This window comes from Stegostoma tigrinum, chromosome 40, assembly GCF_030684315.1.
Source record: "Stegostoma tigrinum isolate sSteTig4 chromosome 40, sSteTig4.hap1, whole genome shotgun sequence".
NCBI classification, from domain to species: domain Eukaryota; kingdom Metazoa; phylum Chordata; class Chondrichthyes; order Orectolobiformes; family Stegostomatidae; genus Stegostoma; species Stegostoma tigrinum.
In genome coordinates this window covers 10,339,019-10,362,947 of record NC_081393.1, presented here as the reverse complement: position 1 = coordinate 10,362,947, position 23,929 = coordinate 10,339,019, and the positions used below count along the sequence as shown (strand labels likewise).

The window sequence follows — 23,929 nt, the reverse complement described above, 5'->3', positions numbered from 1 at the left end:
AGATTCTCCAGCATCTGCAGTTCCTACCATCACTGCTCTTGGTGGCCAGGATCAAATCTCCCAAAGGTTGTTCTGCCTGCCTGGTGCCTGGCTTCAAGGTATCTCAGCTAGGCTGCTGAGGAACTTGGCATGGAGGGGTAAGATGTTGCGATCTATTTGCTTCACTGTCACGACACGCTCCTTTCAGATTTTAACACATGTCCTGGTGCCATTGAACCATATCCCCACACCATTCAGATCATCTGACATGATTGTTAAGGAACTAAAGGATCAAACAGCCTCTAACCAAAGAATATGACATTATTCTTGCTTTGAATAGCGTTTGGTTGAAACTGGTTGCACAAGCCAGTTTGTGCACTAACAATAGATCCAAACTGAAGACTACATGGGAGACTTTTAGCTGAGTTTTTTGCCCATTATTCTGTTGAAATCTTCTAAAGGCTTGATACAACTTACGAACAACTGCACTACTGATATTTACACTGACCATCATCCAATTTAGCATACCCTCTCTGAAACCCCATTTGGAGAGCACTACATGATTGTAGGTGTGCAATATTCTGTTAAGGACTTCTGCTGGTTCAGGTGGATGAGGCAGATAGCCATCATTTTGTCCTGCACGTGGGCAATCAAGTACCCGAGTAGTTCAAGGGTCTCAAAGTCCTTCTGGCTGGCTACATCCCATGTTTGGTCATAATGGATCACCAACTCCAGAAGAGATTTGTCACGATTGGCTATTTGCCCTGACAGTCTTTTGTCACCCCACAATTCACAGTAAAAGGGTCACCATATTTGTTACTGCCTCCCTCTACCACTTCCACTTGTATATGCGGGTCATGATGCCTTTCCTAAGGATTTGAACCTTGTAATGGGTCAGAAACATACTCTTACATACTTCCACTAAGTCTGAATTTATCTACTCCCAGAATCAAATACAACTCAGTTGTAAATCATAAGTAAAAAACCAAACGTCTAAAAAAGGTCCACTGGACCCAAAACTGAATCTGACTCCAATTTCTCTCCATGGATGCTGCCAGACCTGCTCAGTTTTTCCAGCAAGTTGTTTTTGTTTCAGCTGTCAGCCATTGCTTCTAGGATTGTGACTAATCTCAAAGGATTTAGCAGCTTGCTGTCCTAGACCAAGGCATACACATAAATTAACTGGAGCAGAACATTTTTGTAAATCATGTCTCCTAAAAGTCGGTGATTACTCATTACCTTCATAACTTCAGAAACTGTGATGTTTGCTCCCTGCAGTAGAATACTGTACCCAGACCAGTGGGACTGATTGAGTTTCTGACCATATTAATGGCCCCATCTTTGTGACCATTCTCTGTCAGGCTTGAAGTGCACATACTCCTGTTGAAATCATAGGTCAGTTTTGACTCTGGCAAGAGAACTCAAGAATGAAGCATGTCATTTAGGAGCCTGGGCAATCTGCACTTTCAAGGAAGCAGTCTTTAGTCTCATTTTAAAAATATGTTTCATCACTTACCAGATCTGTTATCTGAGAAAGTTCCTGTCACAAGTTTACTCTTCCAAACCCACATCATTCACAAATTTGTCTCATTTGTGTTCAGCTGAGAAAACCACACTGGTTGACCCTGCTGGAATTATTCTGGATGAGTATAATCAGGGGTTCATTGAGTGAGGTTTGATCTGTCTTCTTTTGGAAAAGTATATCAAATCCATTTCCCTTCCAGGGCATTGTTGCTGCTTGTTTGCTGTAGTTGAATGCAATGGTGCCTTTACAGTAGCAAAATTTTTTACAGTTGCTTAATTTTTTTCCTTCACCTCCTTCGTATTTTGCTGCTTCTTCCGTAGTCTCGTCTGTACAGGATGGGAGTTGCCTCTTGCTGTTGATCTCAGAAGTGGCTTAGTCCTGGTTGGTGTGTGAAGAGCTATTACACATAATTTAATTGATGCAAACAGTTTTTCAGCTGCTCTTAGTTTGCCAAAAGCCCATGCACACTTATCACAAACAATACCTAAAATTCATAGTACAATAAGTAAAAAAATGCCATATTTCTCTCAATTTCTCCAATTACATCTGATGTAATATCGGAACAAATTTAACCTTTAGGAGCAAACTTAAGAAATTGATGTCCAAGTCAGGTAGTCTCGGGGTCAGGATTTGGTGCACTAATGCTATGGCCTGTGTTCGATTCCCGGTCAGGGAACTCACGATCTCCTTTGCTAGTTTTGGGCGGTACAGTGGCTCAGTGGTGAGCACTGCTTCCTCACAGCGACAGAGGCCTGGGTTCAATTTCACCCTTGGGCGGCTGTCTCTGTGGAATGTGCACATTCTCCCTGCATCTGTGTGGGTTTCCTCCAGGTGCTCCAGTTTTCTCCCATAGTCCAAAGATGTACAGGCTAAGTGTATTGGCCTTACTAAATCGCCCATAGTGTTCAGGGATGTGTAGATTAGGTGGATTCTAGGGGGATAGGTCTGAGCACGATGCTCAGAGGGTGTGGACTTGTTGGGCTGAAGGGCCTGTTTCCACACTGTAGGGGTTCTAAGTAAGTACAACAGGTCCACACACATTACGAGTAGCAATAGAACGTCATTGGGTTTTAGAAGCCAGAAATATAGAAGATAGGAGCAGGGGGAGGCCAGTTGACCCCTCGAGCTTGCTCTGTCATATATATGATCATGACTGATCCCTCCTTCTCTCCACATCCCTTAATTTCTTTGGACAAGAGCAACATGAAATCCTTGAAAATATACAATGTTTTGGCCTCAACCACTCAACGTCATTGTGAATTCCACAGGCTCACCAGTCTCCAAGTAAAGAAATTTTCCTCATTTCACTCCTAAAATGGTTTACTCTCATCTTTAAACTATGACTCCTGATTCTGGACTCCCTCACCAATGGCAACATCCTTCCTGCATCTAATCTGTCAAATTCTGTTTAAATTTTCTATGAGATTCCCCCCACCCCACCATTCTTCCAAACCCCAGTTAATAGAATCCAAACCAACACAATCTCTTCTCCTATGTCAGTCCTGCCACTGCAAGAATCAGTTTGGCCAATATTCACTGCATTCCCTTGATAGTAAGAACATTGAGTGATTTCCAAGTGCTCTGCAATGAATTCACTGTCAATGGACTTCTGCACCTTCTCCATGACAATGTCAGAATCGCTGGTCCAGAAATTTGTGTTACGTTCCTCTGTCTTATCAAAAGGTGGGGTTACATTGGCTACTCTACAACCTCTAAGAACTATTCCACAGTTAAAAAAATCTTGGAAGATGACTGCCAATGCATCTGATATTTTGAAGGCTACTTTCATAAATACTCTGGTACAGAGATTCTCAGACCTTAGGATTTACCAGCCTTCAATTCCATCAATTTCTCCAAAACTATTTCTCCACTAATAGGGATTCACTTTAGTTCCTCCTTCTCACTAAATCCAAATTATTTGTGTCCTCCTTTATGACAACATAAATGAAGTGTGAATTTAATTTATCAGCTATTTCTTGTTCCCCATTTTAATAACGTCTGTTTCTGACTGTAAGTGACCTACATCAGTTTTCACTAATCTTTTTCTCTTTACAGAAACGTTGTCAGTCAGTTCTTCCGTTTTCCACAAGCTGACTCTCACTCTACTTCCCCCTCTTAATCAATGCCTTGGTCCTTCTTTGTTAACTTCTAAACTATTCCCAATCCTCCAGGAGATTTATTTTTCTTGCCAATTTGTATGTTTCTTTTTTTTTCCCCCAACTCATACTATCTCTAACTTCCCTTGTAAACCATGGTGTTGCCAGTGTTCTTTTGCACTCTTGTGCCAGACAGAAACAAGTTTTTGTTGTTTTCCCATTTGCACTTTGAATGTTTGCCACTGTCTATCCTCTGTCACTCCTTGCAGTAACATTTCCCAATCAATCAAAGTTAACTCCTACCACTGTAGTTTCCCTCATTAAAAATTCAGGACCTGAGTCTTAGCACCAAATACCTCACTCTCCGTCGTGATAAGAAAACCCGGTTGCTCATTACGGGTTGCTCATCCTGAAGAGGTCTTTCACAACTGCTTGACCAAGTATGCATTTTTCATGACATTATACCCAGTCTAAGACGGCCTGTTTTCTTGTTTCCTAGTCAATGAAGGCAGAATTCACACAAAATCTGGTTATAGTCCAACAGGTTAATTTGAAATCACAAACTTATTCAGCACTGCTCCTTGTTTCAGGTGAAGTCGAACGTGACGAAGGAGCAGCGCCCTGTAAGCCTGTGATCTCAAATAAACCTGTTGGTCTATAACTTAGTGTTGTGTGACTTCTGACTTTATCCACTCTAGTCCAACACTGGCACCCCAAGTCATGGTGAGTTAATGGAAAGAGGCCCTTTGGCCCATTGTGTCATGTTGATCACCTATCTACTCTAGGCCCATTTTACAGCACTTCCCCCCTCAGCTTGTCTGCCAAGGCATTTCAAGTGTTCATCAAAAATCTTCTTCAATGTTGCAACAGTTTCCACTCCTACCATCCTTTCAGGCAATGAGTTCTGGATATCCACCTCCCACTGTGAGAAAAAAAATTCTTCCTTGAATCCCCTCTATAGCTTCTGCTCCTTGCCTTGAATCTTTGCCTCCTGGTTACTGACCTCTCTACTAAAAACAAAGGTTACTTCCTATGTCCCTCCAAATTTTGTAGATTTCAATCAAGTATGTGACTCAACCCTCTCAAACGTCAAGGAAGCAACTTAAGCCTATCTGGGATAACATGGTGTGAGGCTGGATGAACACAGCAGGCCAAGCAGCATCAGAGGAGCAGGAAAGCTTGACATTTCAGGTCGGGATCTTTCAGAAATTTTTGAAGAAGGGTCCCGACCTGAAATGTCAAGCTTTCCTGCTCCTCTGATGCTACTTGGCCTGCTGTGTTCATCCAGCCTCACACCATGTTATGTCGGATTCTCCAGCATCGGCAGTTCCTACTATCTGTAAAGCCTATCTAGTCTCTCTTCATTGTTGAAACACTGGAACCCAGCAAACATCCTGGTGAATGTACTCTTGAGAACAATCACATGCATCCTATATACTGTGCGACAGGACTGCATACAGTCCTCAAGCTGCAGCCTCTGTAATGTTATATACAGCTCCAGAACAAGCTCCTTGCTCTTGATGTAATTATGCCATATGACTTCTTCACAATCTTGTTCACCTATCATGTTGCATTCAAAGATCTTTGGATAAGGGAAACAAGGTGCCTCTGAATGTCCTTCGGTCCTACAGTATGGTGTGAACCTCGGAGGCATAGCAGTCTTCCCCAAATGCATCAGCTCACTGTTTTCTAAATCAATTCCCATTTGTCACTGTTCTGCTCATTGGACTCACCCCAGTCACAAGAACATGCCTTGACCATCATCCTCAGCTTCCTGCCATGAAGCCAACCTTTGAATCCAATTTGTCAAACTGCACTGGATCCCATGGGTTCTAGTCTTCTTGATGAATCTCCATGTGTCAACTTGTCACAAGTTATTTTGGTTTTTAACACCAGTCAAAGAACCTGTGACCAAACCATTGTGCTGTACCAGAGATAATGGGAACTGCAGATGCTGGAGAATCCAAGATAATAAAATGTGAGGCTGGATGAACACAGCAGGCCAAGCAGCATCTCAGGAGCACAAAAGCTGACGTTTCAGGCCTAGACTCTGATGAAGGGTCTAGGCCCAAAACGTCAGCTTTTGTGCTCCTGAGATGCTGCTTGGCCTGCTGTGTTCATCCAGCCTCACATTTTATTACATTGTGCTGTACCAGTTTTGTCAGTGTGGTCAATACAATCAATGAGGCATGAGAGAAGCATTCATACACTGAAGTAAGCGCAAAGAAAAGTTGCAAATTGATCAGTCACCTCCAGAGTCTAATTTATAAAAGGACAAATAAAAACTGAGGAGCATTCAAAGCACAAGTCTGTTGTGCCTGTCAATAAAACCACGGTTAATCCACATCTATCACTTTCTCGCTTTTGCTGCAGGCCGGAAAGTCTTCTCACATTGTATTTGATAAAAGGCCTGGAATTCTCAGATGCGGCATTGGAGATTTTTTTCCCCCGCAGCCAAAGAAACCTCTGGAATTACTGAAGAAACAACTGCACTTGGAAATGTGAGGTCTGACGTGACGTTTGAAGAGGGGCCGAACGGCTTTCTTCGTTCACAGTCATCTTTCAGGAATGATCATGAGACGAACACTGTGAAGATCGGAGAAATTCAGGCAAAGGCACTCTTCGGTGTGTGTCCACGGATTTCTGTCAGTTTTGCTGATAATCCGTTTTTCCGAAAAGGCTGACGGTTCACTCCACTCGTTGCAAGAGGGCATACACATAAGGCACTGCGCGTGCGCAGAGCGACAACCTCCCCTTTCCCGGCGTGTTGCGCGTGCGCGGAGCGTCGCATCCCCGGGAACACCCAGCGAGCCGCGCGTGCGCACTATCGAGCCGCGGGAAAGTTTGAATTCCGATTGAAGTAACGGCAGAACGGAGCGAGATCCCGGCCGTCATCTTCCCTCTCCAACCGCGGGGTCGGATACAGCGACGTTGAAGAAATTCGGACATCTCGATCACTCAGGTCAGTGCGAGCCAGGACGATTTGAGGAGGCCTGGAGATTGTGTTTTTTTTTCATTGTTCGCTTATTGCATTAGAGCGGGCGGAAAAAGTTAGGCCGCAATCGCAACCCAAATCTCTCGGAAACATACACGTACGCCATCCTTTAACATCTGAACAGAGTGGGTGTGAATGTTTTCAACCGACACCCGGCGGACAGGGTGAGTGGTCGGTCAATCCAAGCTGAGTTGGACCGGGATTGTGGAAATTCAATCGCGCTGGCCCGTGTCCCCAAGTTCTGGCTGACACGCCTTCCTGCTTTCGTTGAGAAGTTCTTGGTTCAATACTGCGGCAATCCCTACACAAATCAACAGACCCACGAAAGAAATGATAAATAGCTCTGCCTGATTGCAGCAAATTACCAAATTCTCGTAAATAAAGCCATGAACTACGAATGTTGGGAAAGTTGAACCAAAAACACAAATTGCTGCAGAAACTTAACAGATCTGGCAGCATCCGTAGAGAGAAATCAGAGTTGGGTGTCCTGTAATCCTCCTTCAACACGGTTGGAGATTCTGAAGAAGGGTCACTGGACTGTAAACATTCTTTCGACAGATGCTGTCCGACCTGCTGAGTTTTTCCAGCAATTCCTGTCATTGTAGTCAGGTCTCAGTTCACTTAAGGTTCCTATTAGCAACTGCGTTGCTTGGCGTCAGGGGTTCCGGTTGCAGAGACGTCTGCGACTGTCGAAAGATAATAGATGAATGAAAATCGTGACGACGATAAGTAGATCAAAAATGCTTCACCGTAATGGCAGTAATTAAGGCGGCACTGTGGCTCAGTGGTTCTCTGTTGTCTGACAGGGCCTCGGGTTCAATTCCACCCTCGGGCGTCTGTCTGTGTGGAGTTTGCACATTATCCCCGGGTACTCCGCTTTCTTCCTACAGCCCAAAGACGTGTAGGCTAGGTGGTTTTCATCCCTGCAGTGTTCAAGGATACGTCGATTAGGTGGGTAATAGGGGGAATGAGTCTGGGTGGGATGATCAGCGGTCTCTGTGGACTTTTTGGGCCGAAGGGCCGGTGCCCACACCGTGGGGATTCGATGGTCACATAGTAGCTGAGCGTGAAACTTGAGTGAAGAGATTAAAGTGGTTTATTTGGCTGGATGAGGCACGCTGAAGGTGACATGAATGGCTGTAAAGCAAACCGAAGATCTGCAGATGCTGTAAAACAGGAACAAAAACAAAGTTACTGGAAAAGCTCAGCAAGTCTGGCAGCGTCTGTGAAGGAAAAATCAGAGTTAACGTTTTGTGTCCGGTGACCCTTACTCAGAACTCCTATGTGAAGGAGTCAGGTTGGTATGTTAAAAGCCATTTAAATATACATTAGAAGGAGAAATAATGGTAAATGTGCTTTCATGGCTCAACCATCTACGTAAGCACACTGGAATTTTGGAGGAGAAGGCCAGATCGTGGTTTCCCAAGACAGATCATGAAGTCTTGAACAGGTCAGACAGATGTGGGGAAAAGTGGAAACTATTGATTCCATGACTACAGCTTTTTATTGCTCTTTTGCTTGAATGGTCTTTTGTTGTATTTGTTTGTCACAGGGCAAAATGGATTCTTTGATCTCAGTTTCTCAAGTGGGGTCTTCTGACCACAAGTTTATTTCTCCAGCTACGAAGCGACAGGCTGTTCAGACTCTAAAGTCCTCTGTAAAAATGGATGTTGCAGCAAATGATGATGAACGTGAAAGGAGAGAGAGAAGGCGCTCAAAAGTGACAGACTTGCAACTAAGTGGCACAGAGAGCCCTTTGGTATCCCCAGTGCAAAGGTAGGTTTCATTGCACTGTTTCATTCTCATGTCACTTAGCATGTATTTGTGTATCATTGCTCCAGAGTGAACTCTGCTTCTGCTTTTCTTCTGTGCTGCTTCTGAACCCTGAGTATTGTCCAAAGGCCTTCCTAATTAACATTACAGGTTGCTACTTTTGTTGGTGTGATGTGTCAGAATTCTTGACTCTGGGTTTGTTTGAATGCTGAGCTGTGGACAAGTTGCTTTTGACCTTCAAAATAATTGATTCTGATTGTCATTGATTGTTGCAGGGGGACCCCACAATCCTTTGAACCCAAACTGTCAAATAATCAGATATCTGAACACTATTCTACCTGCATCAAACTATGTTCTGAAAATGTAAGTGGATGTTGACAGTTGTTCTGAATTCATAACAGACTCAGTTTTTTCTTTACAATGTCAAATTTGTTGAAAATTGGAATGGACACGTGCTTCTTGTACCGTTGCGTCAAATATAGACCTGCTGGAATGTGTCATTGGGTACTGAAGGAAGAAGCTACAGAGATAGTGGATGTGTGGGGAGTAATCTTCTAAGAATCCTTTGATTCTGGAAAAGTCTCAAAGAATTAGAAAACTGCCAACGTAATGCCATTATTTAAGAAGAAATGGAGGCAAAAAAAAACTTGAGGCCAGTTAAATTTATAGGTTATTGAGAAAATGTTAGAGGCTATTATAGAGGCAGTAACACCAGAGCAGTTAGAAATGCATCCATCAGGCAGATTTAGATATGATCAGGCAGGATGGTTAAATGGAATGTTGGTGTTCTTTACTGCAAAAGGAATAGAGTATAAAGGTAGCAAGATTGTGCTTATATATGCAAGGCATGAGTCAGACCACAGCTGGAACACAGTTTTGTGTCCCTTAGCTCAAGAAAGATATACTGGCATTGAAGGCAGTCCAAAGAAGATTCAGTTAGTTATTACCACATATACAACGACTGTCAAGGGTGGATAGGGAGAGCCTTTTTCCTAGTATTGTGATGGCGAGCACAAGGGGGCATAGCTTTAAATTGAGGGGTGAAAGATATAGGACAGATGTCAGAGGTGGTTTCTTTACTCAGAGTAGTAAGGGAATGGAACGCTTTGCCTGCAACGGTAGTAGATTCGCCAACTTTAGGTACATTTAAGTCGTCATTGGATAAGCATATGGAATAGTGTAGGTTAGATGGGCTTCAGATCGGTATGACAGGTCGGCACAACATCGAGGGCCAAAGGGCCTATACTGTGCTGTTATGTTCTATATAATAAAGACCAAGGCTCTCTATTTTGCTAAACATGGATTCTTCAGCAATGAAGGAATTCAGAAAATTTACTTGACATTTCTCTTAAAAATTGGAAATCGTGGTGGCAACATGAAATGAAAAGATTGGGAATACCTAAGAGGTTGGTGAACCCCTGAGAAATGGTAGATTGGTTTTATGTTTAAACCCTGTGTCATGCTGTTTATCGACTTTTTTTTCTTGTCGCAAAATGTTGGTGTTCTGTGACTTTTCTCCAGCATATGCAACAGAATCAATATAATCATTTTGTTAACCATTGTTTGGACAAAATTCATATTCTGGTTTCAAACTTTTTTTATCCATTCCTCGACTGAAAGGATTAGTTGTACTCAAATATGTTTTCTTTTGTGAAAGCTTTCCTGTTGCTTCTCAAAGTAACTGTAATAGATCATAGATCTGTCAACAGAAAACATCAAATTTGATTTATGGTGGGATGAGAAACTAGCTAATATGCTGACATGTGTCTTCATTGACAACGTAACAGTTAGTTTTGAAGAATTCAGAACATGTTCGTAAAAAGGTAATTAAAATAATTGCATTCATCAAGCAGCAAGTGGTTTTGTCGAGTGTTCACCGAGTTGCTGTGTGTAACAATGTAAGGAATGTACGTGCTGTGGAAATTTTGATCAGGTCACTGGAGTTCCATTACCACATCTTTTGGATGCCACCATTTCATAGGTCTGAGTAAGTGGGAGTCAGGTTGCAAGGAGAAATTTGGACCACTGAACGATGTGGTTTGCACTCTGAACGTGAAAAGTTATCTGCAATAGATTTGAGTTTGCTGCAATGTAATGTAATTGGACTCTTTATTCTGTGACTCTCATAGAAAATCACCACAAAGAATGCATTTGGTCTTCATTTGATTGATTACATGGCTGACCTCCTCAAGGAGAAGGAATCTGAACTCACTAACTTCAAGGTTAGAAAGACTTAAAAGACACAACATCTCATTCACTTTGTTGTATTGTCCCTCCTGTGATTCATTCAAAGGAGCCAACTAACCTTTGAGACCTCTACAACTTCGCAATGTGACTTGAAAGATTTCTGTTAATTCTAGTTATGTTGTTTGTGATGCATCTTACTGTTATGGTTTCAACAGCGAATGTAAAGGATAACAACCCAAGTTGGGTGGCAGATCTTGGAACCCAGTGTTTTAACCCAGTGAGAAGAAATAGCTCTTGATTGCAACAATGTGTAAGACTTATTCATAATTATTCTGAATTATTCTTAATTATTCCTGCCTTCTTTCTCCTGGTGACCCATGTGCCTCCAAATTTGATTACTAATGGCATGAAGGGTGCGAGGGACAGTGTTAATAAAAGACATTTGTGTGTTTGATCAGCTGTTATTGTATTCAAGGCTGAGCAGACTCAGTGGGCTGAATGGCTGACTGCTGTGTCCCTCAAGGGCGATCCACCAAAGGTTTTCTCCACACTTGATCTTTAGGTCAATAAACATGTAAACTTCTAGCCATAGGCTCAGGCAGTGGATGGATCTCACTGAAATATTTTGCTTCTGTAATCAAAAACGAGAATCAAGTGATATATAATTCATTCACTAGCTATGTCAGACTGAAATGTATGATAATAAAGGCAGAGTAGAACTTTCACCTTTCACAAAGCTAAGACAATTGGTCAAAGACACCTTCACCATTGTGTACAGTATGTTGATGTGTGTGTTTCAGGGGATTTACAATATCTTGATAGTTATTACTGAAACGTATTGGAGATCATTGTAATCGTGGAATTCTAACTGCTGGCTGTGAATGCTTGAAGTATCCACATTTGGTTTGATTTTCTCGTTTGTATTCTGGTGGATGTGGAGTTTGAACTTCATTCGCTGAAACCTTTGCTGTGTGTTTTTATATCATCAACCATTTTTCTCTTGGAGATAATCTTTTCCAGTTTATTAATCTTTGGACACAATGTTAACAAAAATCTTCTGACCTGCTACCTCTCTTTGCACATTTGTATGCTTTTTCTTTAAGTTTGGTTGTATTTTTAATCTTTCTCATTAACCTTGCTTTCCAATTTAGTTTTCTTCCTGGACAGTATCTTTTATATATTTTTTATTTGAAATATACCTTTAAATGTTTGCCACTGTACTCAATTGACTTATCTCTTGACTTCATTTTTTGATCACTCAGCAAGCTTGGCTTTCATGTCCTCAGTTGCCCTCGTGTAAGCTGAAATACTACTGTTGAACCCACTCTTGCCTTCCTCAAATTGAATGTGAAATTCTGTCATGTTATGATCCTTGCTCCCTCGAATGCGTTTTCTACGAGCTCATCCATCCTGCTGAACTCCGTCTTGAGTTGAGAAGGATTTCGAGAGCGAAGACAAAAGATGACATGTTGCTGTCCTTTCAGCTTATGCTGAGGTTCAGAGAGCCACAGCAACATGGCATAATTGGAAAAGTCAGAGTAGCAGCAAGGTACAGAATTAAAAAGACACAGAACATGAAGCTATGTGTTGGTGGATGGAGGTAGAGGGTGATGGTGGTCTTATGGTTCCTTTATTGCATGAAGGTTCTGCACATGTGTTTACCCAGTCTGTATTTAAACTACAATGCAAAGCACTCTACATTGTGAACAGCCAATACAGTGGAATAATTTAATTTGTTTTACTCATAGTTCACAGAAGTAACCTGCATGTATCATGTCAATTTTTAACCTGGTATTGACAATTGATTGCAGATGGCAGCTGGTACCTTGGATGCCAGTACGAAGATCTATGCAGTGAGAGTGGATGCGGTTCATTCAGATGTGTTCAGGATCCTGGGGGGCCTTGGAAAAAACACTGAAGAGCCAGGTGCTGGTGAGCAAGGACAAATGTACACCTTGAACCAATTTTGAAAGGAAAACTTAGCTTTAGTATTGATTAAAACTTTGTCCTGTCATGAGATCATGTGTGCAGTCATGAGAAAATGAGGTACTGGTCCTTTAATAAAGAGGAATAGTTTCTTTTTGCACCCTGTTTCATGATATAAAAGGATATGTATAGATTAGAGATTCAGCAAATGTTCTGGCTTCCTTTCTGTAAACTGTACTCTCCCTCTGTACATTCTAGTTTTATGTGACTCTGCCTTTTCTGTGTACAGAAGTAAACCCTGAGTCTTTGGAAGGCCAAAATGCAAAAGGATCTCAGAAGCAAAACAAAAGGAAGCATTCTTATAAAACGATTGAGCAAAATTTGAATAACATCACATATGGAGCCAGTGACATGAAGTGTGAGGTGAGATTACTTTGTTTCGTGTAGTGGCCATGTGATTCAATGGATCCTAGAAATCCCTGTGTGATTCATTAAGTAATTGCTTTAAGTGGGAAGGGTCAAACTGTGCTTGGAATTTTGACTGTGCTGATCTCTGTCCTACTCGATACCATGCATTGAAACATGTCACAAAAATCATCTGAACATCAATCTGGAATAGGAAGCAAACTTTTATATTTTTGCATTAACTTTGAGCTGTGATATTATGCATTGAGTCCAAGTTACATTGAAAATGAAGTGAAGAATGACGAGCAACTTGCATTTTCTAATGTTTTAGCAAAACATAACTGAGGGAAGTAAGACAAACACAACTTTGTCGAAAGAAATCAAATGAAGAGTCGGAATGTACTGCCTATTAAGTTCAATTGACACCTTGTATTTTGTAGATTGACCCAATGTTCCAGAAAGCTGCTTCAATGTTTGACGAATGCAGTGCAGTGGGCGTTTTCATGGTTAATTTGCAGACTTACGGACACTCTGCTGAGCTGCTGTTTGATTCTGATGCCAAACTCATTGATACTGGTCCTGCACCAGAGTTGCCACCCATTGACCATGTGGAGATATCTGACCTTGGAGGCAAGTTTTTCTTTGTTTTGAAATGCTGACATGAAATGGTAATATTACTGTGACCGAAGAAGTACTTGTATAAGTTTGGTGTCACTAACTCCACCTCTTGCAGTGAAGGGAGATCGAATGTATGTGCTTGTACCCTCCAGTAATTTACACAATAGTCACACACTGCTTCGAAGGAGGATAGCAAAATTATTTTGAGGAAGGGCCACCGGACCCAAACCATTAACTCTGTCTTTTCCTTTACAGATGCTGCCAGAGCAGCTGAGCTTTTCCGCAACTTTGTTTTTGTTTCTGATTTACAGCATCTGCAGTTGTTTTGGTGTTTATTTAGCAAAAGTGTTTGTTTTCTTCGGGGCACTTTGCAGTAAGTAAGGATGTTTAGCCTGTAAATGATGATTGTCAGTATGACTGGCAGAATACATTTTGTAACTAATGAAATAAAGTGAACTGTAAGTGTTACTGCCTATCTCTCGGTCATTGCATATCTCTCTGATGATAAGCTTTAGCAGAAGATAATCTTTTTGTTCTCTTCAATTTTGCTTTCCTGATCTGGCACACAGCCCATATTTTAAAAGACCTTATGACAATCCAATTGGCAATTCCTCCTCTGTGTGCCTGGACAAGAAATGTTAATTGGTTATCAGTTCCAAGAGGGTCATTCTGGTTGACACTTGACTTGTTCCTCAAAACCACATGTTTTTATTTATACTTGCTGTTGGCATCACTTGCAGTGAGAACCTTGTTGTGTTGCAACATTGTGGCTTCAGCCTCATGCTGCAATGCAGTTCCTTGCTATCCTGTGCAGATTGATGCTTATCATCTTGCAGCATTTGCCACAGAGTTGGTTTAGGTGCATCAGCTGATTAGGTGCCATCAAAATAAATCTAAATACAATACATTACTGGCGATGTCCTTTTGTATGATCCAACAATTGTGACCATGTTTTGATGTCCATTATGTCAACTCCAAAATGACTGGGTACTGGTCCCTCAGCATAGTGCTTATCTGGACATAGCCCTCAATTTATTTTCTGTTTGCATTAACTTCTCACAGCCCTTCAGCAATCTCTGGATGACAAGAAGATCTGTCCTTCATTAGAAGATTTTCAGTTTACGAATTGGGACAGTGAGGCTCACAATCAGGTACAAGAGACAGTCTCTCACTGATTTGATGTCTGTATCAGTGGATGAAATGGTTAAAATGCCTTCAGTGTTTTGAGCAAAATAAAATGGCTGAACTCAATGTATGTATGGGTGTGCATGTTCTTTTGCTTGCTGGTTGTTTATGTTTCATGCTGCAGATGGTTTGTGGTGTACTGCTGTTTTCAGATAAGTAGAAGATCCACCAGTGACTTGAAGGGAGAGCTTCTGCCTACGATTCAACGTGTTTTGAATGAATGCAGTGGGTTTATCAAGTTTGTATTATTTTGGGAGAGGAAATTTGAATTTGCTTTTGTCCTTGTATGCTGAAAAGTTGATGATCCTTTAATCCTTTCTACCTCAAAAAGAGTTAGTGAAGCCATTAGCAGCGCAGTTGCAGATTGGGGTGTTCAGCAGATTAACCAGGAATGTGTGGGGGTAGAATAGAATGGTTATCATGTTAACCAGGATTTGAGGCTAAAGGAGTAGAACAGAGTGACACAAGATCAGCACTGGGGCCCAAGCTATTTACAGTCTTAAAATGACTTGGATAAAGAGAAGGGCAGTAGTTAATCCGTTTGCTGATGATAAAATGGTAGGTGAAAAACTAAGCTGGAAAAGCTGACTGTAGCTTACGTCTCCATAATTAAGGACGCAAATGTTTGTCTGAGTTGTTCCGGTAAGAGGTGACGACATTGGTCTTTTGGGATGAGCAGAATGGAGGCTGAGAAGATTAGCTATCGACATATGAATCCAGAGCAAACTGGGTTCCTCTGGCCTACTCTGTCATTAGGCAAGATATGGCTTATCTGCTTCCTCTGCATTCCTGCCATCCTCACTTCATTTCATTCCATGATTTCTATTGACTTTTGCCTTAAATTGGACCTCTGTTCTCTGGATATCAATGAAACAGAGATGTTTCTGAAGGGACGTGATAAAGGACATGATGAACGCTTAGTCCCTCTGGCTTGGGAACATTTCAGTAAGGCCACAGTCAGCATTCTGTCTAATTTTTTTTACGAGCCGTACAGGTCTCTGAGGTTCATGTGCAACGGGTACTCCTGGAACCGTAAGTCAATACCACATGTGGCGGACTGACACTGATCGCTGTGCCTGGAACATTGGGATTTGCAGTGCACGCGCACAGCTTGGAGGAAACTTTGGCTAAAACCTCAGGAGAGGGGACAATTGTTTAGGACTGAGATGAGGACAAATTGTCATGTTGTATGTCTTGTGAATCTTGAATCCTGAAAATATGATTTGTAGGTGGACCATCGTTGAGTACATCAAAAGCTGGACTAATTGTTGGTGTGTCAGGAAAGCAAGGGACTCAGAATGAATTGTGCTGTAAGTTGAAGCACAGGTTTAGCCTTGATTCTACTGACTGGCAGAGCAGGTCCATTCTACTCCACTTTGTTAGTTAAATCAGTTCTGAATCTGTCTCAACTTATCCAAGAACTTAAAATGCTGGAGATAGGAAGTGAAAACTAAGTATTAGAGGAATTTAGCTCCAACAGCATCCTGTGTTGGAATGAACAGTCATGTCAGACTCAAAGCTAACGCTGTTTCTCTCTCAGCAGGAAGGAACAGTTAAGGCAGGAACAGGATACTGATTTGTGGATGATCATCCATGATCATAATGAATGGTGGTGCTGGCCCAAAGGGCCGAATGGCCTACTCCACCTATTGTCTATTGTTTAGCAAGCTGAATTTGTCTAGTAGTTTGTTTTTATTTGTAACTCCAACTCATAAAGGGTCATCATGATCAACCATTTAGAGTCTGTTGATATTCTTGCAAGTAAGTGTACAGCCCAAAGCATGTAACTTCTTACTGTCCTCCTCAGGCTGTTTGTTCAATGCTGGACAAATTCAAAAAAAGTGATCACTTATTCGATATGAATGCAGAGCCAGAATTTGTCAGTGGTCAGCTGGGAAGCCATGACCCTGTGGTGGATGACTTTGACGGGGACCTTTGTGACGATGCTACAGATGTGATGGACCAGGATTTCGATAACCAGCAAGAATCTTCCATCATGGCAAATGGTGAAGACTGGTAAGAAGGGTGATTTGCAAGCTTGAGAAATCCTGATCAGTCACAGCCATTACCAGAGCATCAGCAGTACGTATCAAAACTTAGAAATTGAATCAATTTTTGAAGGAAAATTACCAGGGTTTCTGAAATTGCTAGTCCATATTATTTGAAGATCTGATTTGGAGCAGCACTGCTTGGGACCAAATGTCTTTTCATCTGAGTTGAAAATAGTTGATTAACATACTTAAATCTCTTTCATAGTAAAGAAATCATTTCCCTCTCAGATGGGGATTTCAACAGCCTCTGTGTTCAGCTGTCAAACCACCCAGGGGAATATTCCTACTTCAGCCCCAGAATCATGAAGATGTGGGCAGGTCCTAATCATTGGCGTTTCAAACCTCGACAGAAGGGTGAGTATCACTTGATACACATGGCCAAGTCCCTTCCGAGAGGTACTGAAATCCCGACATTCTTGTTTGATTGTGCTTGTGTCAATGTTTAAAATTGATCCCCGGAAAGTTAGTTTTTCTTTGGATAATATTGCAAGTGGCTCCACCCTGCACTGAGCAAATGGTGAGGAAGGTTAAAGAATCAATGACTGATTTCCATGTCAGTCCACTGTGCAGTTCATTTTCATGGGAAAATTTTATCCCATAGTGCTCTAAAAGTCCACTGATTTAATGAAGCTTGTTAATTAAATACTTTAAATAGATTGAAGTTGTTAAATGCAGACATGTAACTGAGTACTGCATGCAGCATAGAATTGGAATAAAATTACAATCCGCATGTGTTGAATGAATGTTAAGTGATTCAATGCACCTTCAATAATTTTGTTTTTCTTTCTTTCTGGCAGAGACATTTGCTCCCCAAAATAAGAGAAAGCAAGCCAAGAAAACATTTGAAGTTGACTTCAATGAAGTTAGCAATTTTGAGATTCAGTTCAAAGAGACTAGGGTTGGTATTACAATATTGCAGCATTTAGAACAGGGGATTTTAAAAAAAATTTAAATTGACCAATCAATTTCAAGGCCCACTATGGTAGGAAAAACACAATGATGAGATAAGCCAGGAAAGGTAATGTAGCTTGATTTTACAAGGATTTCAGTGGAAAGCAAGATACAGATACATCTCAGATCCAAACTTGTGATTTACTGTGTTAGTTCTAATGAAGATTACGGCTGTCAGAACAGAATCTGGAGTGGGATTGATTGCATTGCTTTGTAAACAGATGGAAGAATATTTGAGAGGTATAACATTGAGAAGTTGACAATTACTTTGCAACACGAGCAGTAGGGTTGTATTATATATGAGAGATATGGCAATAGTTAGCATTCCTTCTAAGTACAGCAATTGTTAGTATGCTGCATGATAACAATAGATGATCATTATAGATGCATTTACAACCATGCATTCCCCCAAACGTGCCACACATGGTGAAGGGACATACAAGGTGATGGGACATACAAGGTGATGATGCAGAGAGGAACATCCGGGACAAACTATCTACAACTGTGCCTCATTCCTGCAAGATCGCCACACGTGTACAAATATGTAGAGTATTTCCTGGGCTGTGGTTCGTCTCTGGGAATGGATTGTGGGTCCTTGCATGGGGTATTGTCACTATACTGGGTATGAGTCATTTCATATGTTGGATAGGCAAGACGTTCTGTGTCCAAATATATCGTATTTTTTCCAGGCTGCCACGACAATCTCTCAAGCTGCATTAGATCGACGCAGTAGAAAGCTGACAACACTACCTACAGATTTCCATTATGATCCAGACAACATTGCCCGGTTGTTCCTTAAACCTTGTGTCACGGTAACTGGAGCACATTTTCTAATAGTGAAAAATAATGAAACATGAGTGAAGTAAAAATATTCTGTTACATTACACTCTATTATTGATTGAGTTGATGCACCTTAAATGTTTTCAAAAAGATGTCCACTCTGGATAAGCCTACAGCTTGATTGCAATAGAACTTGAAAGGGTAATTGCCTCATGCTCTTAAGTGGCAGGAAGAAGTGAGGGCCGAGTTTCCATCCTTTTGACTGGAGTCGTGGCCGAGCAAAACGTTCAAAGAGTGAAAAGGATGAAATGAGAGTGTGTGTCTGTCTGAGACTGTGCCTCCCCCCACTGTGAAGTTTTTATTATGCTGCTTCATTAACTGCGTGCAGATTGGATACAGCATGACTTCGGTAGAATGTAATATTCTTGCTTCCACTGAGCTGAGCCAATGAAGAATACCCTTTACTGCATTAGTTTGATTGAAAAGAGTTGAAAGGGTTTGACATGTTTGCTTAAAATTGTTTTCAGATAAAGAGGATTGTGAAAGAAAATATTTGCCCGGATCAAGATGAGGGAATTGGGGATTATGATTATAATAATCCCAATGACACATCAAACTTCTGCCCCAGAACTCAGGTCTGTGTTTATTGCTCATGCTCCTTTTGAAGAACTTTTCTTGAGACATGATTTATTTTCCACAATTACATTTTAAATTTTTGTTTTGTGCAGCTTGACAGTGATGATGATCATGATGGGTTTGTGGCTGCAAATGAGTCCTTTGCTGCATTGGAACAAGACGAGAATGGCTTGGAACTGGATGGAAAGGACTTAAACATCACAACCTATGGAGGAGAAAATTTAGTGGCAGAGCCTCATAAAGTAAGTGGTTTAGACTGTAAAGTCACTTTGTGTCTTTCAGACTGGGGCGGGATGAACTATTTTGCTTTGAAGCAGCGTTCTTGAGGCTTCAGTCCCCTTGACAGTGGAATATAAGTGGCAGTGACAAATATTCTTGCCAATATGTACAACTGTCAACTATTGGTAGAGTATCTTGTAGCTGACACCTGGTACAGCCAGGATTATTATGGACCAGACCAAACCCCCTCAAAAATACATCAAGCAAATACGCTAGACCCTAAATTTTTATTTTAGTTAAAGGCAAATGTACGGTGCTGTGTTCCAGATGTGATTTCATTGGTCCACTCTGAGGCTTTAAGCAAAATACAATTTATTCTGAAACCATAGTTATTATACAAGCAAAAAAAAACTTCACCTGTATAGAAATAGTGAATAAAATAATACGTCAACTACTAACGATCAAATGTTTCAATGTAGCAGCATCCCATAAACACACCATTGGCAAAGGCAAATTCAGCAAAAAAGGTTTTCCTCATGCCATATCCTTTACTGTCCAGGAGAAAGGAACACTGAAACAAATAATCTAGCAGAAGAGAGGCAACTCAAGCTTTTTGCTACAGTAGACAGAGAGAGGGAGAGCTGTATCTATGAGCTTCAATTTGTCAACTCTAAACCCCAAATGAAAGCAAAATGAAAACCCAGGGTTTGTCTGAGTCTGATTCTACCCACTCATGCTTCTTTTGTCTCAATAAAGAAAATTCCGGGAGCTCAGAGCTGTTTACCTACCGCTTCTGACACTCCAGCACTGTGGCAACACCTCTCCAGGAAAACAGCACACAACAAATCTCACTTCAAGTCAAGTACAGTCACAGGATTTTATTTGGGGAGATTTGCTGCTGCTATAATCTATCTTGTATCATTTCACAAGGTGTACTTTTTTTTAAGGAGTGAAGTATTAACCACTGATAGGTCTTTGCCAGAACCAACATGTACTTCATTCTACAAAACAATGAAGTGACAGTTTACATGATCTTAAGGCTAATGGCCTTCTCCACCTTACTTGTGACAGGTGGAGAGAAGAATACAAAATAGTGGAAAGAGACACCAAATTTGATGATTCAATGTTGTTTCCTGTATTTGAAATACTGGTTGACAAAGAAACATGGCTGAAGTCTATGTTCTATCAATCTGGGCATCAGGGTGTGTTAAAATGAACAAGAAATGTGTTCGATCTTGCAAGTTTGAAAATCTAACTGTAAATTTTGATCATTTGTAGGTCAACAAAATCTTACTGAATTATTCAAAGACAGCAAAAAAGATGGATGTGAAAAGATTGAAACAGAACATGTGGGATCTACTGACTGAAAATAAAAACATCACGGAAGGAAAAGTGAGGAGTGTACTCAACAGGGTTAATAAGCAGATTATTTCAGAGTTTTCCTGCTTTGCTGCAAAGAACTCACCAAGCCAAGCTGCGACTGTAAACTGTTTAAAATATGCTCGTCTCATTTGTACTCATAAGTTGTGAGTTCAAGGCCCACTTATGGGACTCCTAAAATTTTGGGTGGCATTTCAATCATCTGCTCGCCTGGCCTGACCTGTGAGAAATTTAACTTTGCGACGGGTGGTGAGTGAGTGTGCAAAGCCAAGAATGGCTGGCCTAATTAAGGCCCTGAAATGAAAACTTCATGGCTGCTTTCCACCGAGATGCCATTTTGAAGTTCGGTTGTGATTCAAGGTCAGGAGCAAAGCTAGTAAATTAGCCTGCTTGGTCATGAGGAAAAGATGATGTGTTACAATGCTACTCTCATGGGATCTCATGTCAAGATGGTCTGACCTTGCCGCCATCCACCCCCCGAACCGAACTCATCTAACAAATGTATATCCTCACAAATGCAGCAGCTTCCCTTTCGTTTCCTGCCTTGATACCCAGCATGGTGGCTCACGGTGCCTCACAGCACCAGCGACCTGGGTTTGAATCCACCCTTGGGCAACTCTCTGTGTGGAGTTTGTGTGGGTTTCCCCTGGGTGCTCTGGCTTCCTCCCACAGTCCAAAGTTGTGCAGGCTACGTGGATTGGCCATGCTAAATTGCCCATAGTGTTCATGGATGTGTAGGTTAGGTGGGTTCTCGGGAGATGGGCCTAGGTAGGATGCTGTGAGGGTCGAAGGGCCTGTTTCCACATTGTAGGGAATCTATGAACTATCTGATTTGGGCTTCTCAGCATTTAGATGTGGAGACTGTTCGAATGTGACTTTCAGGTCTGAGTATTGTCTGTCTGAGTAATGACTGCAGGGTGCTATATCAGTGGGGAGTACCATTATAAACAAGTTGACTCTTGCTCATTAAACAGAATGGAGTGACTGAGGAGCTGCAAGTCGCTGTAATGACAGTGAAAGGACAGAAAAGCTTTACAACAATCACCAAGAATCTGTTTGAAAGGTTTGTTTCTTTTATCTTGGATGGATATCCGAACCAATGGAAATGTGTCATTTCTCAGTTCACTTAGGACAATTTTGTACCTGAATGAAACAGTGAAATTTATGAAAAGAATTATTCAAATGATTAGAATTGTAAATTAGTGCAGCACAGAAAGATCCCCTGCATCCTATTGAATGTACACGGATGCTTGAAAGAAAATCCCATCCAAGTCCCAAACCATGCAAATATCCTTCAACTCTGAGTCACAAATGGTCCAGTTGGTAATTTTCAGATCACAACCCGAAAAAATCAGAAATGGAGTTAACATTTCAGAACTTAAGGAGAGTCATCCCACATTCAAAACATTCACTCCATTTCTTTGTCCAAAGATTGTGCCAGATTTTAAGTTTCTCCAGCATTATTTATGGTTTGGGGAGGCACTGTTGAGTTGCAGGCTGTTTTCCATGCATTGACTGCTGCTATTCTTGCTGGTGTTTGCAATCATAACTCCCCATACGCTCTGCCTTGTTTTTAATAATCCAATGTCTGGGTTGACCCTTTAGTTTCATTTTCCTCTTAACTTTTCTCTGCGTCGAAAATTAAGTGTCTTGCGAGGCCATTCAAAGAGAAGGTCAGGATTAACAATAAGTTTGCTGTCATATGTAGGTCCGATCAGACGAAGGACAAGAAGATTTCCTTTCCTTTCAATAACACATTTGTGTATTAGATGGAGTGGTAAATTCAACAAGACTTTTATGCTCTTGCAGCGATTTTTGTTTTTTATTCAATTAAGTGTCTTGCGAGACTTTATTTGTGTAGTTTTATTGAACTATCCTGTCTTGGTGAAGTTAAAAACGATGTGTCCCGAACTTTAATCTGGATCTTCTTGGAACATCTGTATTATCAGTTATAGTATCATTGTGCCAGCATATATCATACCGATGTCTCTGCACAACTGGTTATACGTGTGAAGTTTTGTGTTTAATTTGTACTTTCTTATATTGACAGATTACCTAGTACAATGGCAAAGAACCTGTCTGTTCCTATGGCATTTGCCTGTTTGCTTCATTTAGCCAATGAAAAGGTACATATCTGCCACAAGTTCGAGGGGTGAATGAGTGAAGGGACAACATTAGTTACAAGTCAAGTTGCACGGTTTGCCCTTGTAACCTGTTAACAACAGACGAGAACAACAGGGTTCTTGTGCTGCAGACAATTAGATCAGACGAGGGTTTTATGGTGGCACACAGATTTAAATCAATGTTTTGTTATCTTACAGAATCTTGCAATTGAGGGCAAGGAAGATTTATCTGATGTTATCATCAAGCAAGGAATCTGAAGACATTCTGATTGTACATACATGTAAAGCATAAGTTGGAGGGGTTGTACATATTTGTAAATCTTTTCTTGCACAGTGAGCCTTGTATCATGGCTATTACTTGACCCCATTGGGTGCTTTCCTTCATTTGTATAAAGAATTTATTCAGACAACTAATTGGCAACTTTTCAGTGTTGAAATTATGATTTGAGATTTATGTTAAATGATTAACACCCTAATGAATATCCAGAGACAACTTTTTGATAAAGACTTGTTACCTTTCCATCCAACTGTCATTTGAAGACTATTTTAACCTCGTATTTTAGCTGTTGTCTTTGTAAAATAAAGTGGAATAAAGATTTTTTTTAACTTTTTGACAGAACAGAAGCATTGTAGGCAAGGTCAGTATTTATTGCCCGTATGTAATTATGTTTTGAACTGCTTTTTTGAGAAATAAACGCCTTTAATGACAAATCACTCAAAATGCTGTTGGTCTGGAATCTTTGCAGCCAGTTTGCAGGAGAATGGTGCATTTCCTTTGCTTGAAGCGATCAGTGAGTTATTTGGACTGTGATAATCTCACAATAGTTTTATTGTGACCTCTTCTGAAAAATGGCTTTTATTTGTTTCATAAGCCAGTTTTGTTCAGCTGTTGTTGCAGTATCTATATATTTGTGTCTTTGAAGCATTTCTCAAGGCCTATGGATTAGAAGAAAGGTTCAGTGGCTCAAGTCGAGGACTCCACAGTCTCTAATTTGCACAGAATGAATGCATTTTTCAAAGTAGGACAGGAAGTTCTCCACCCTTCCCCTTTGCTGGCCTGCATTGCATTTAATGGGCTGAGCACATAAATCAGTTTGAAA

At 41.0% G+C, this 23,929-nt stretch overlaps 2 protein-coding genes across 2 annotated transcripts in view; one reads left to right on the top strand and one right to left on the bottom strand.

Moving 5' to 3' along the window:
- Window positions 1-4,816, bottom strand: part of LOC125447927 (gamma-glutamyl hydrolase-like) — a 39,214-nt gene extending 34,398 nt beyond the window's left edge. Inside the window, exon 1 of the mRNA XM_048522729.2 lies at window positions 1,496-4,816. Coding sequence (XP_048378686.1) covers window positions 1,496-1,553 — 58 coding nt within the window. The 5' untranslated portion in view covers window positions 1,554-4,816. The remainder of the gene's footprint in view (window positions 1-1,495) is intronic.
- Window positions 4,817-6,442: 1,626 nt separating this feature from the next.
- ncaph (non-SMC condensin I complex, subunit H) lies at window positions 6,443-23,550 on the top strand. Its single transcript, XM_048522690.2, has 18 exons — window positions 6,443-6,562; window positions 8,148-8,371; window positions 8,644-8,731; window positions 10,498-10,590; window positions 12,367-12,487; window positions 12,771-12,904; window positions 13,327-13,516; window positions 14,567-14,655; window positions 16,497-16,705; window positions 16,946-17,094; window positions 17,538-17,638; window positions 18,381-18,503; window positions 18,999-19,106; window positions 19,200-19,349; window positions 20,605-20,718; window positions 21,681-21,769; window positions 22,757-22,832; window positions 23,028-23,550. Exons 2-18 carry the CDS (start codon window positions 8,154-8,156, stop codon window positions 23,085-23,087), a joined length of 2,112 nt encoding a protein of 703 aa, XP_048378647.1. The 5' UTR covers window positions 6,443-6,562; window positions 8,148-8,153; the 3' UTR covers window positions 23,088-23,550.
- The last annotated feature ends 379 nt before the right edge of the window (window positions 23,551-23,929 follow it).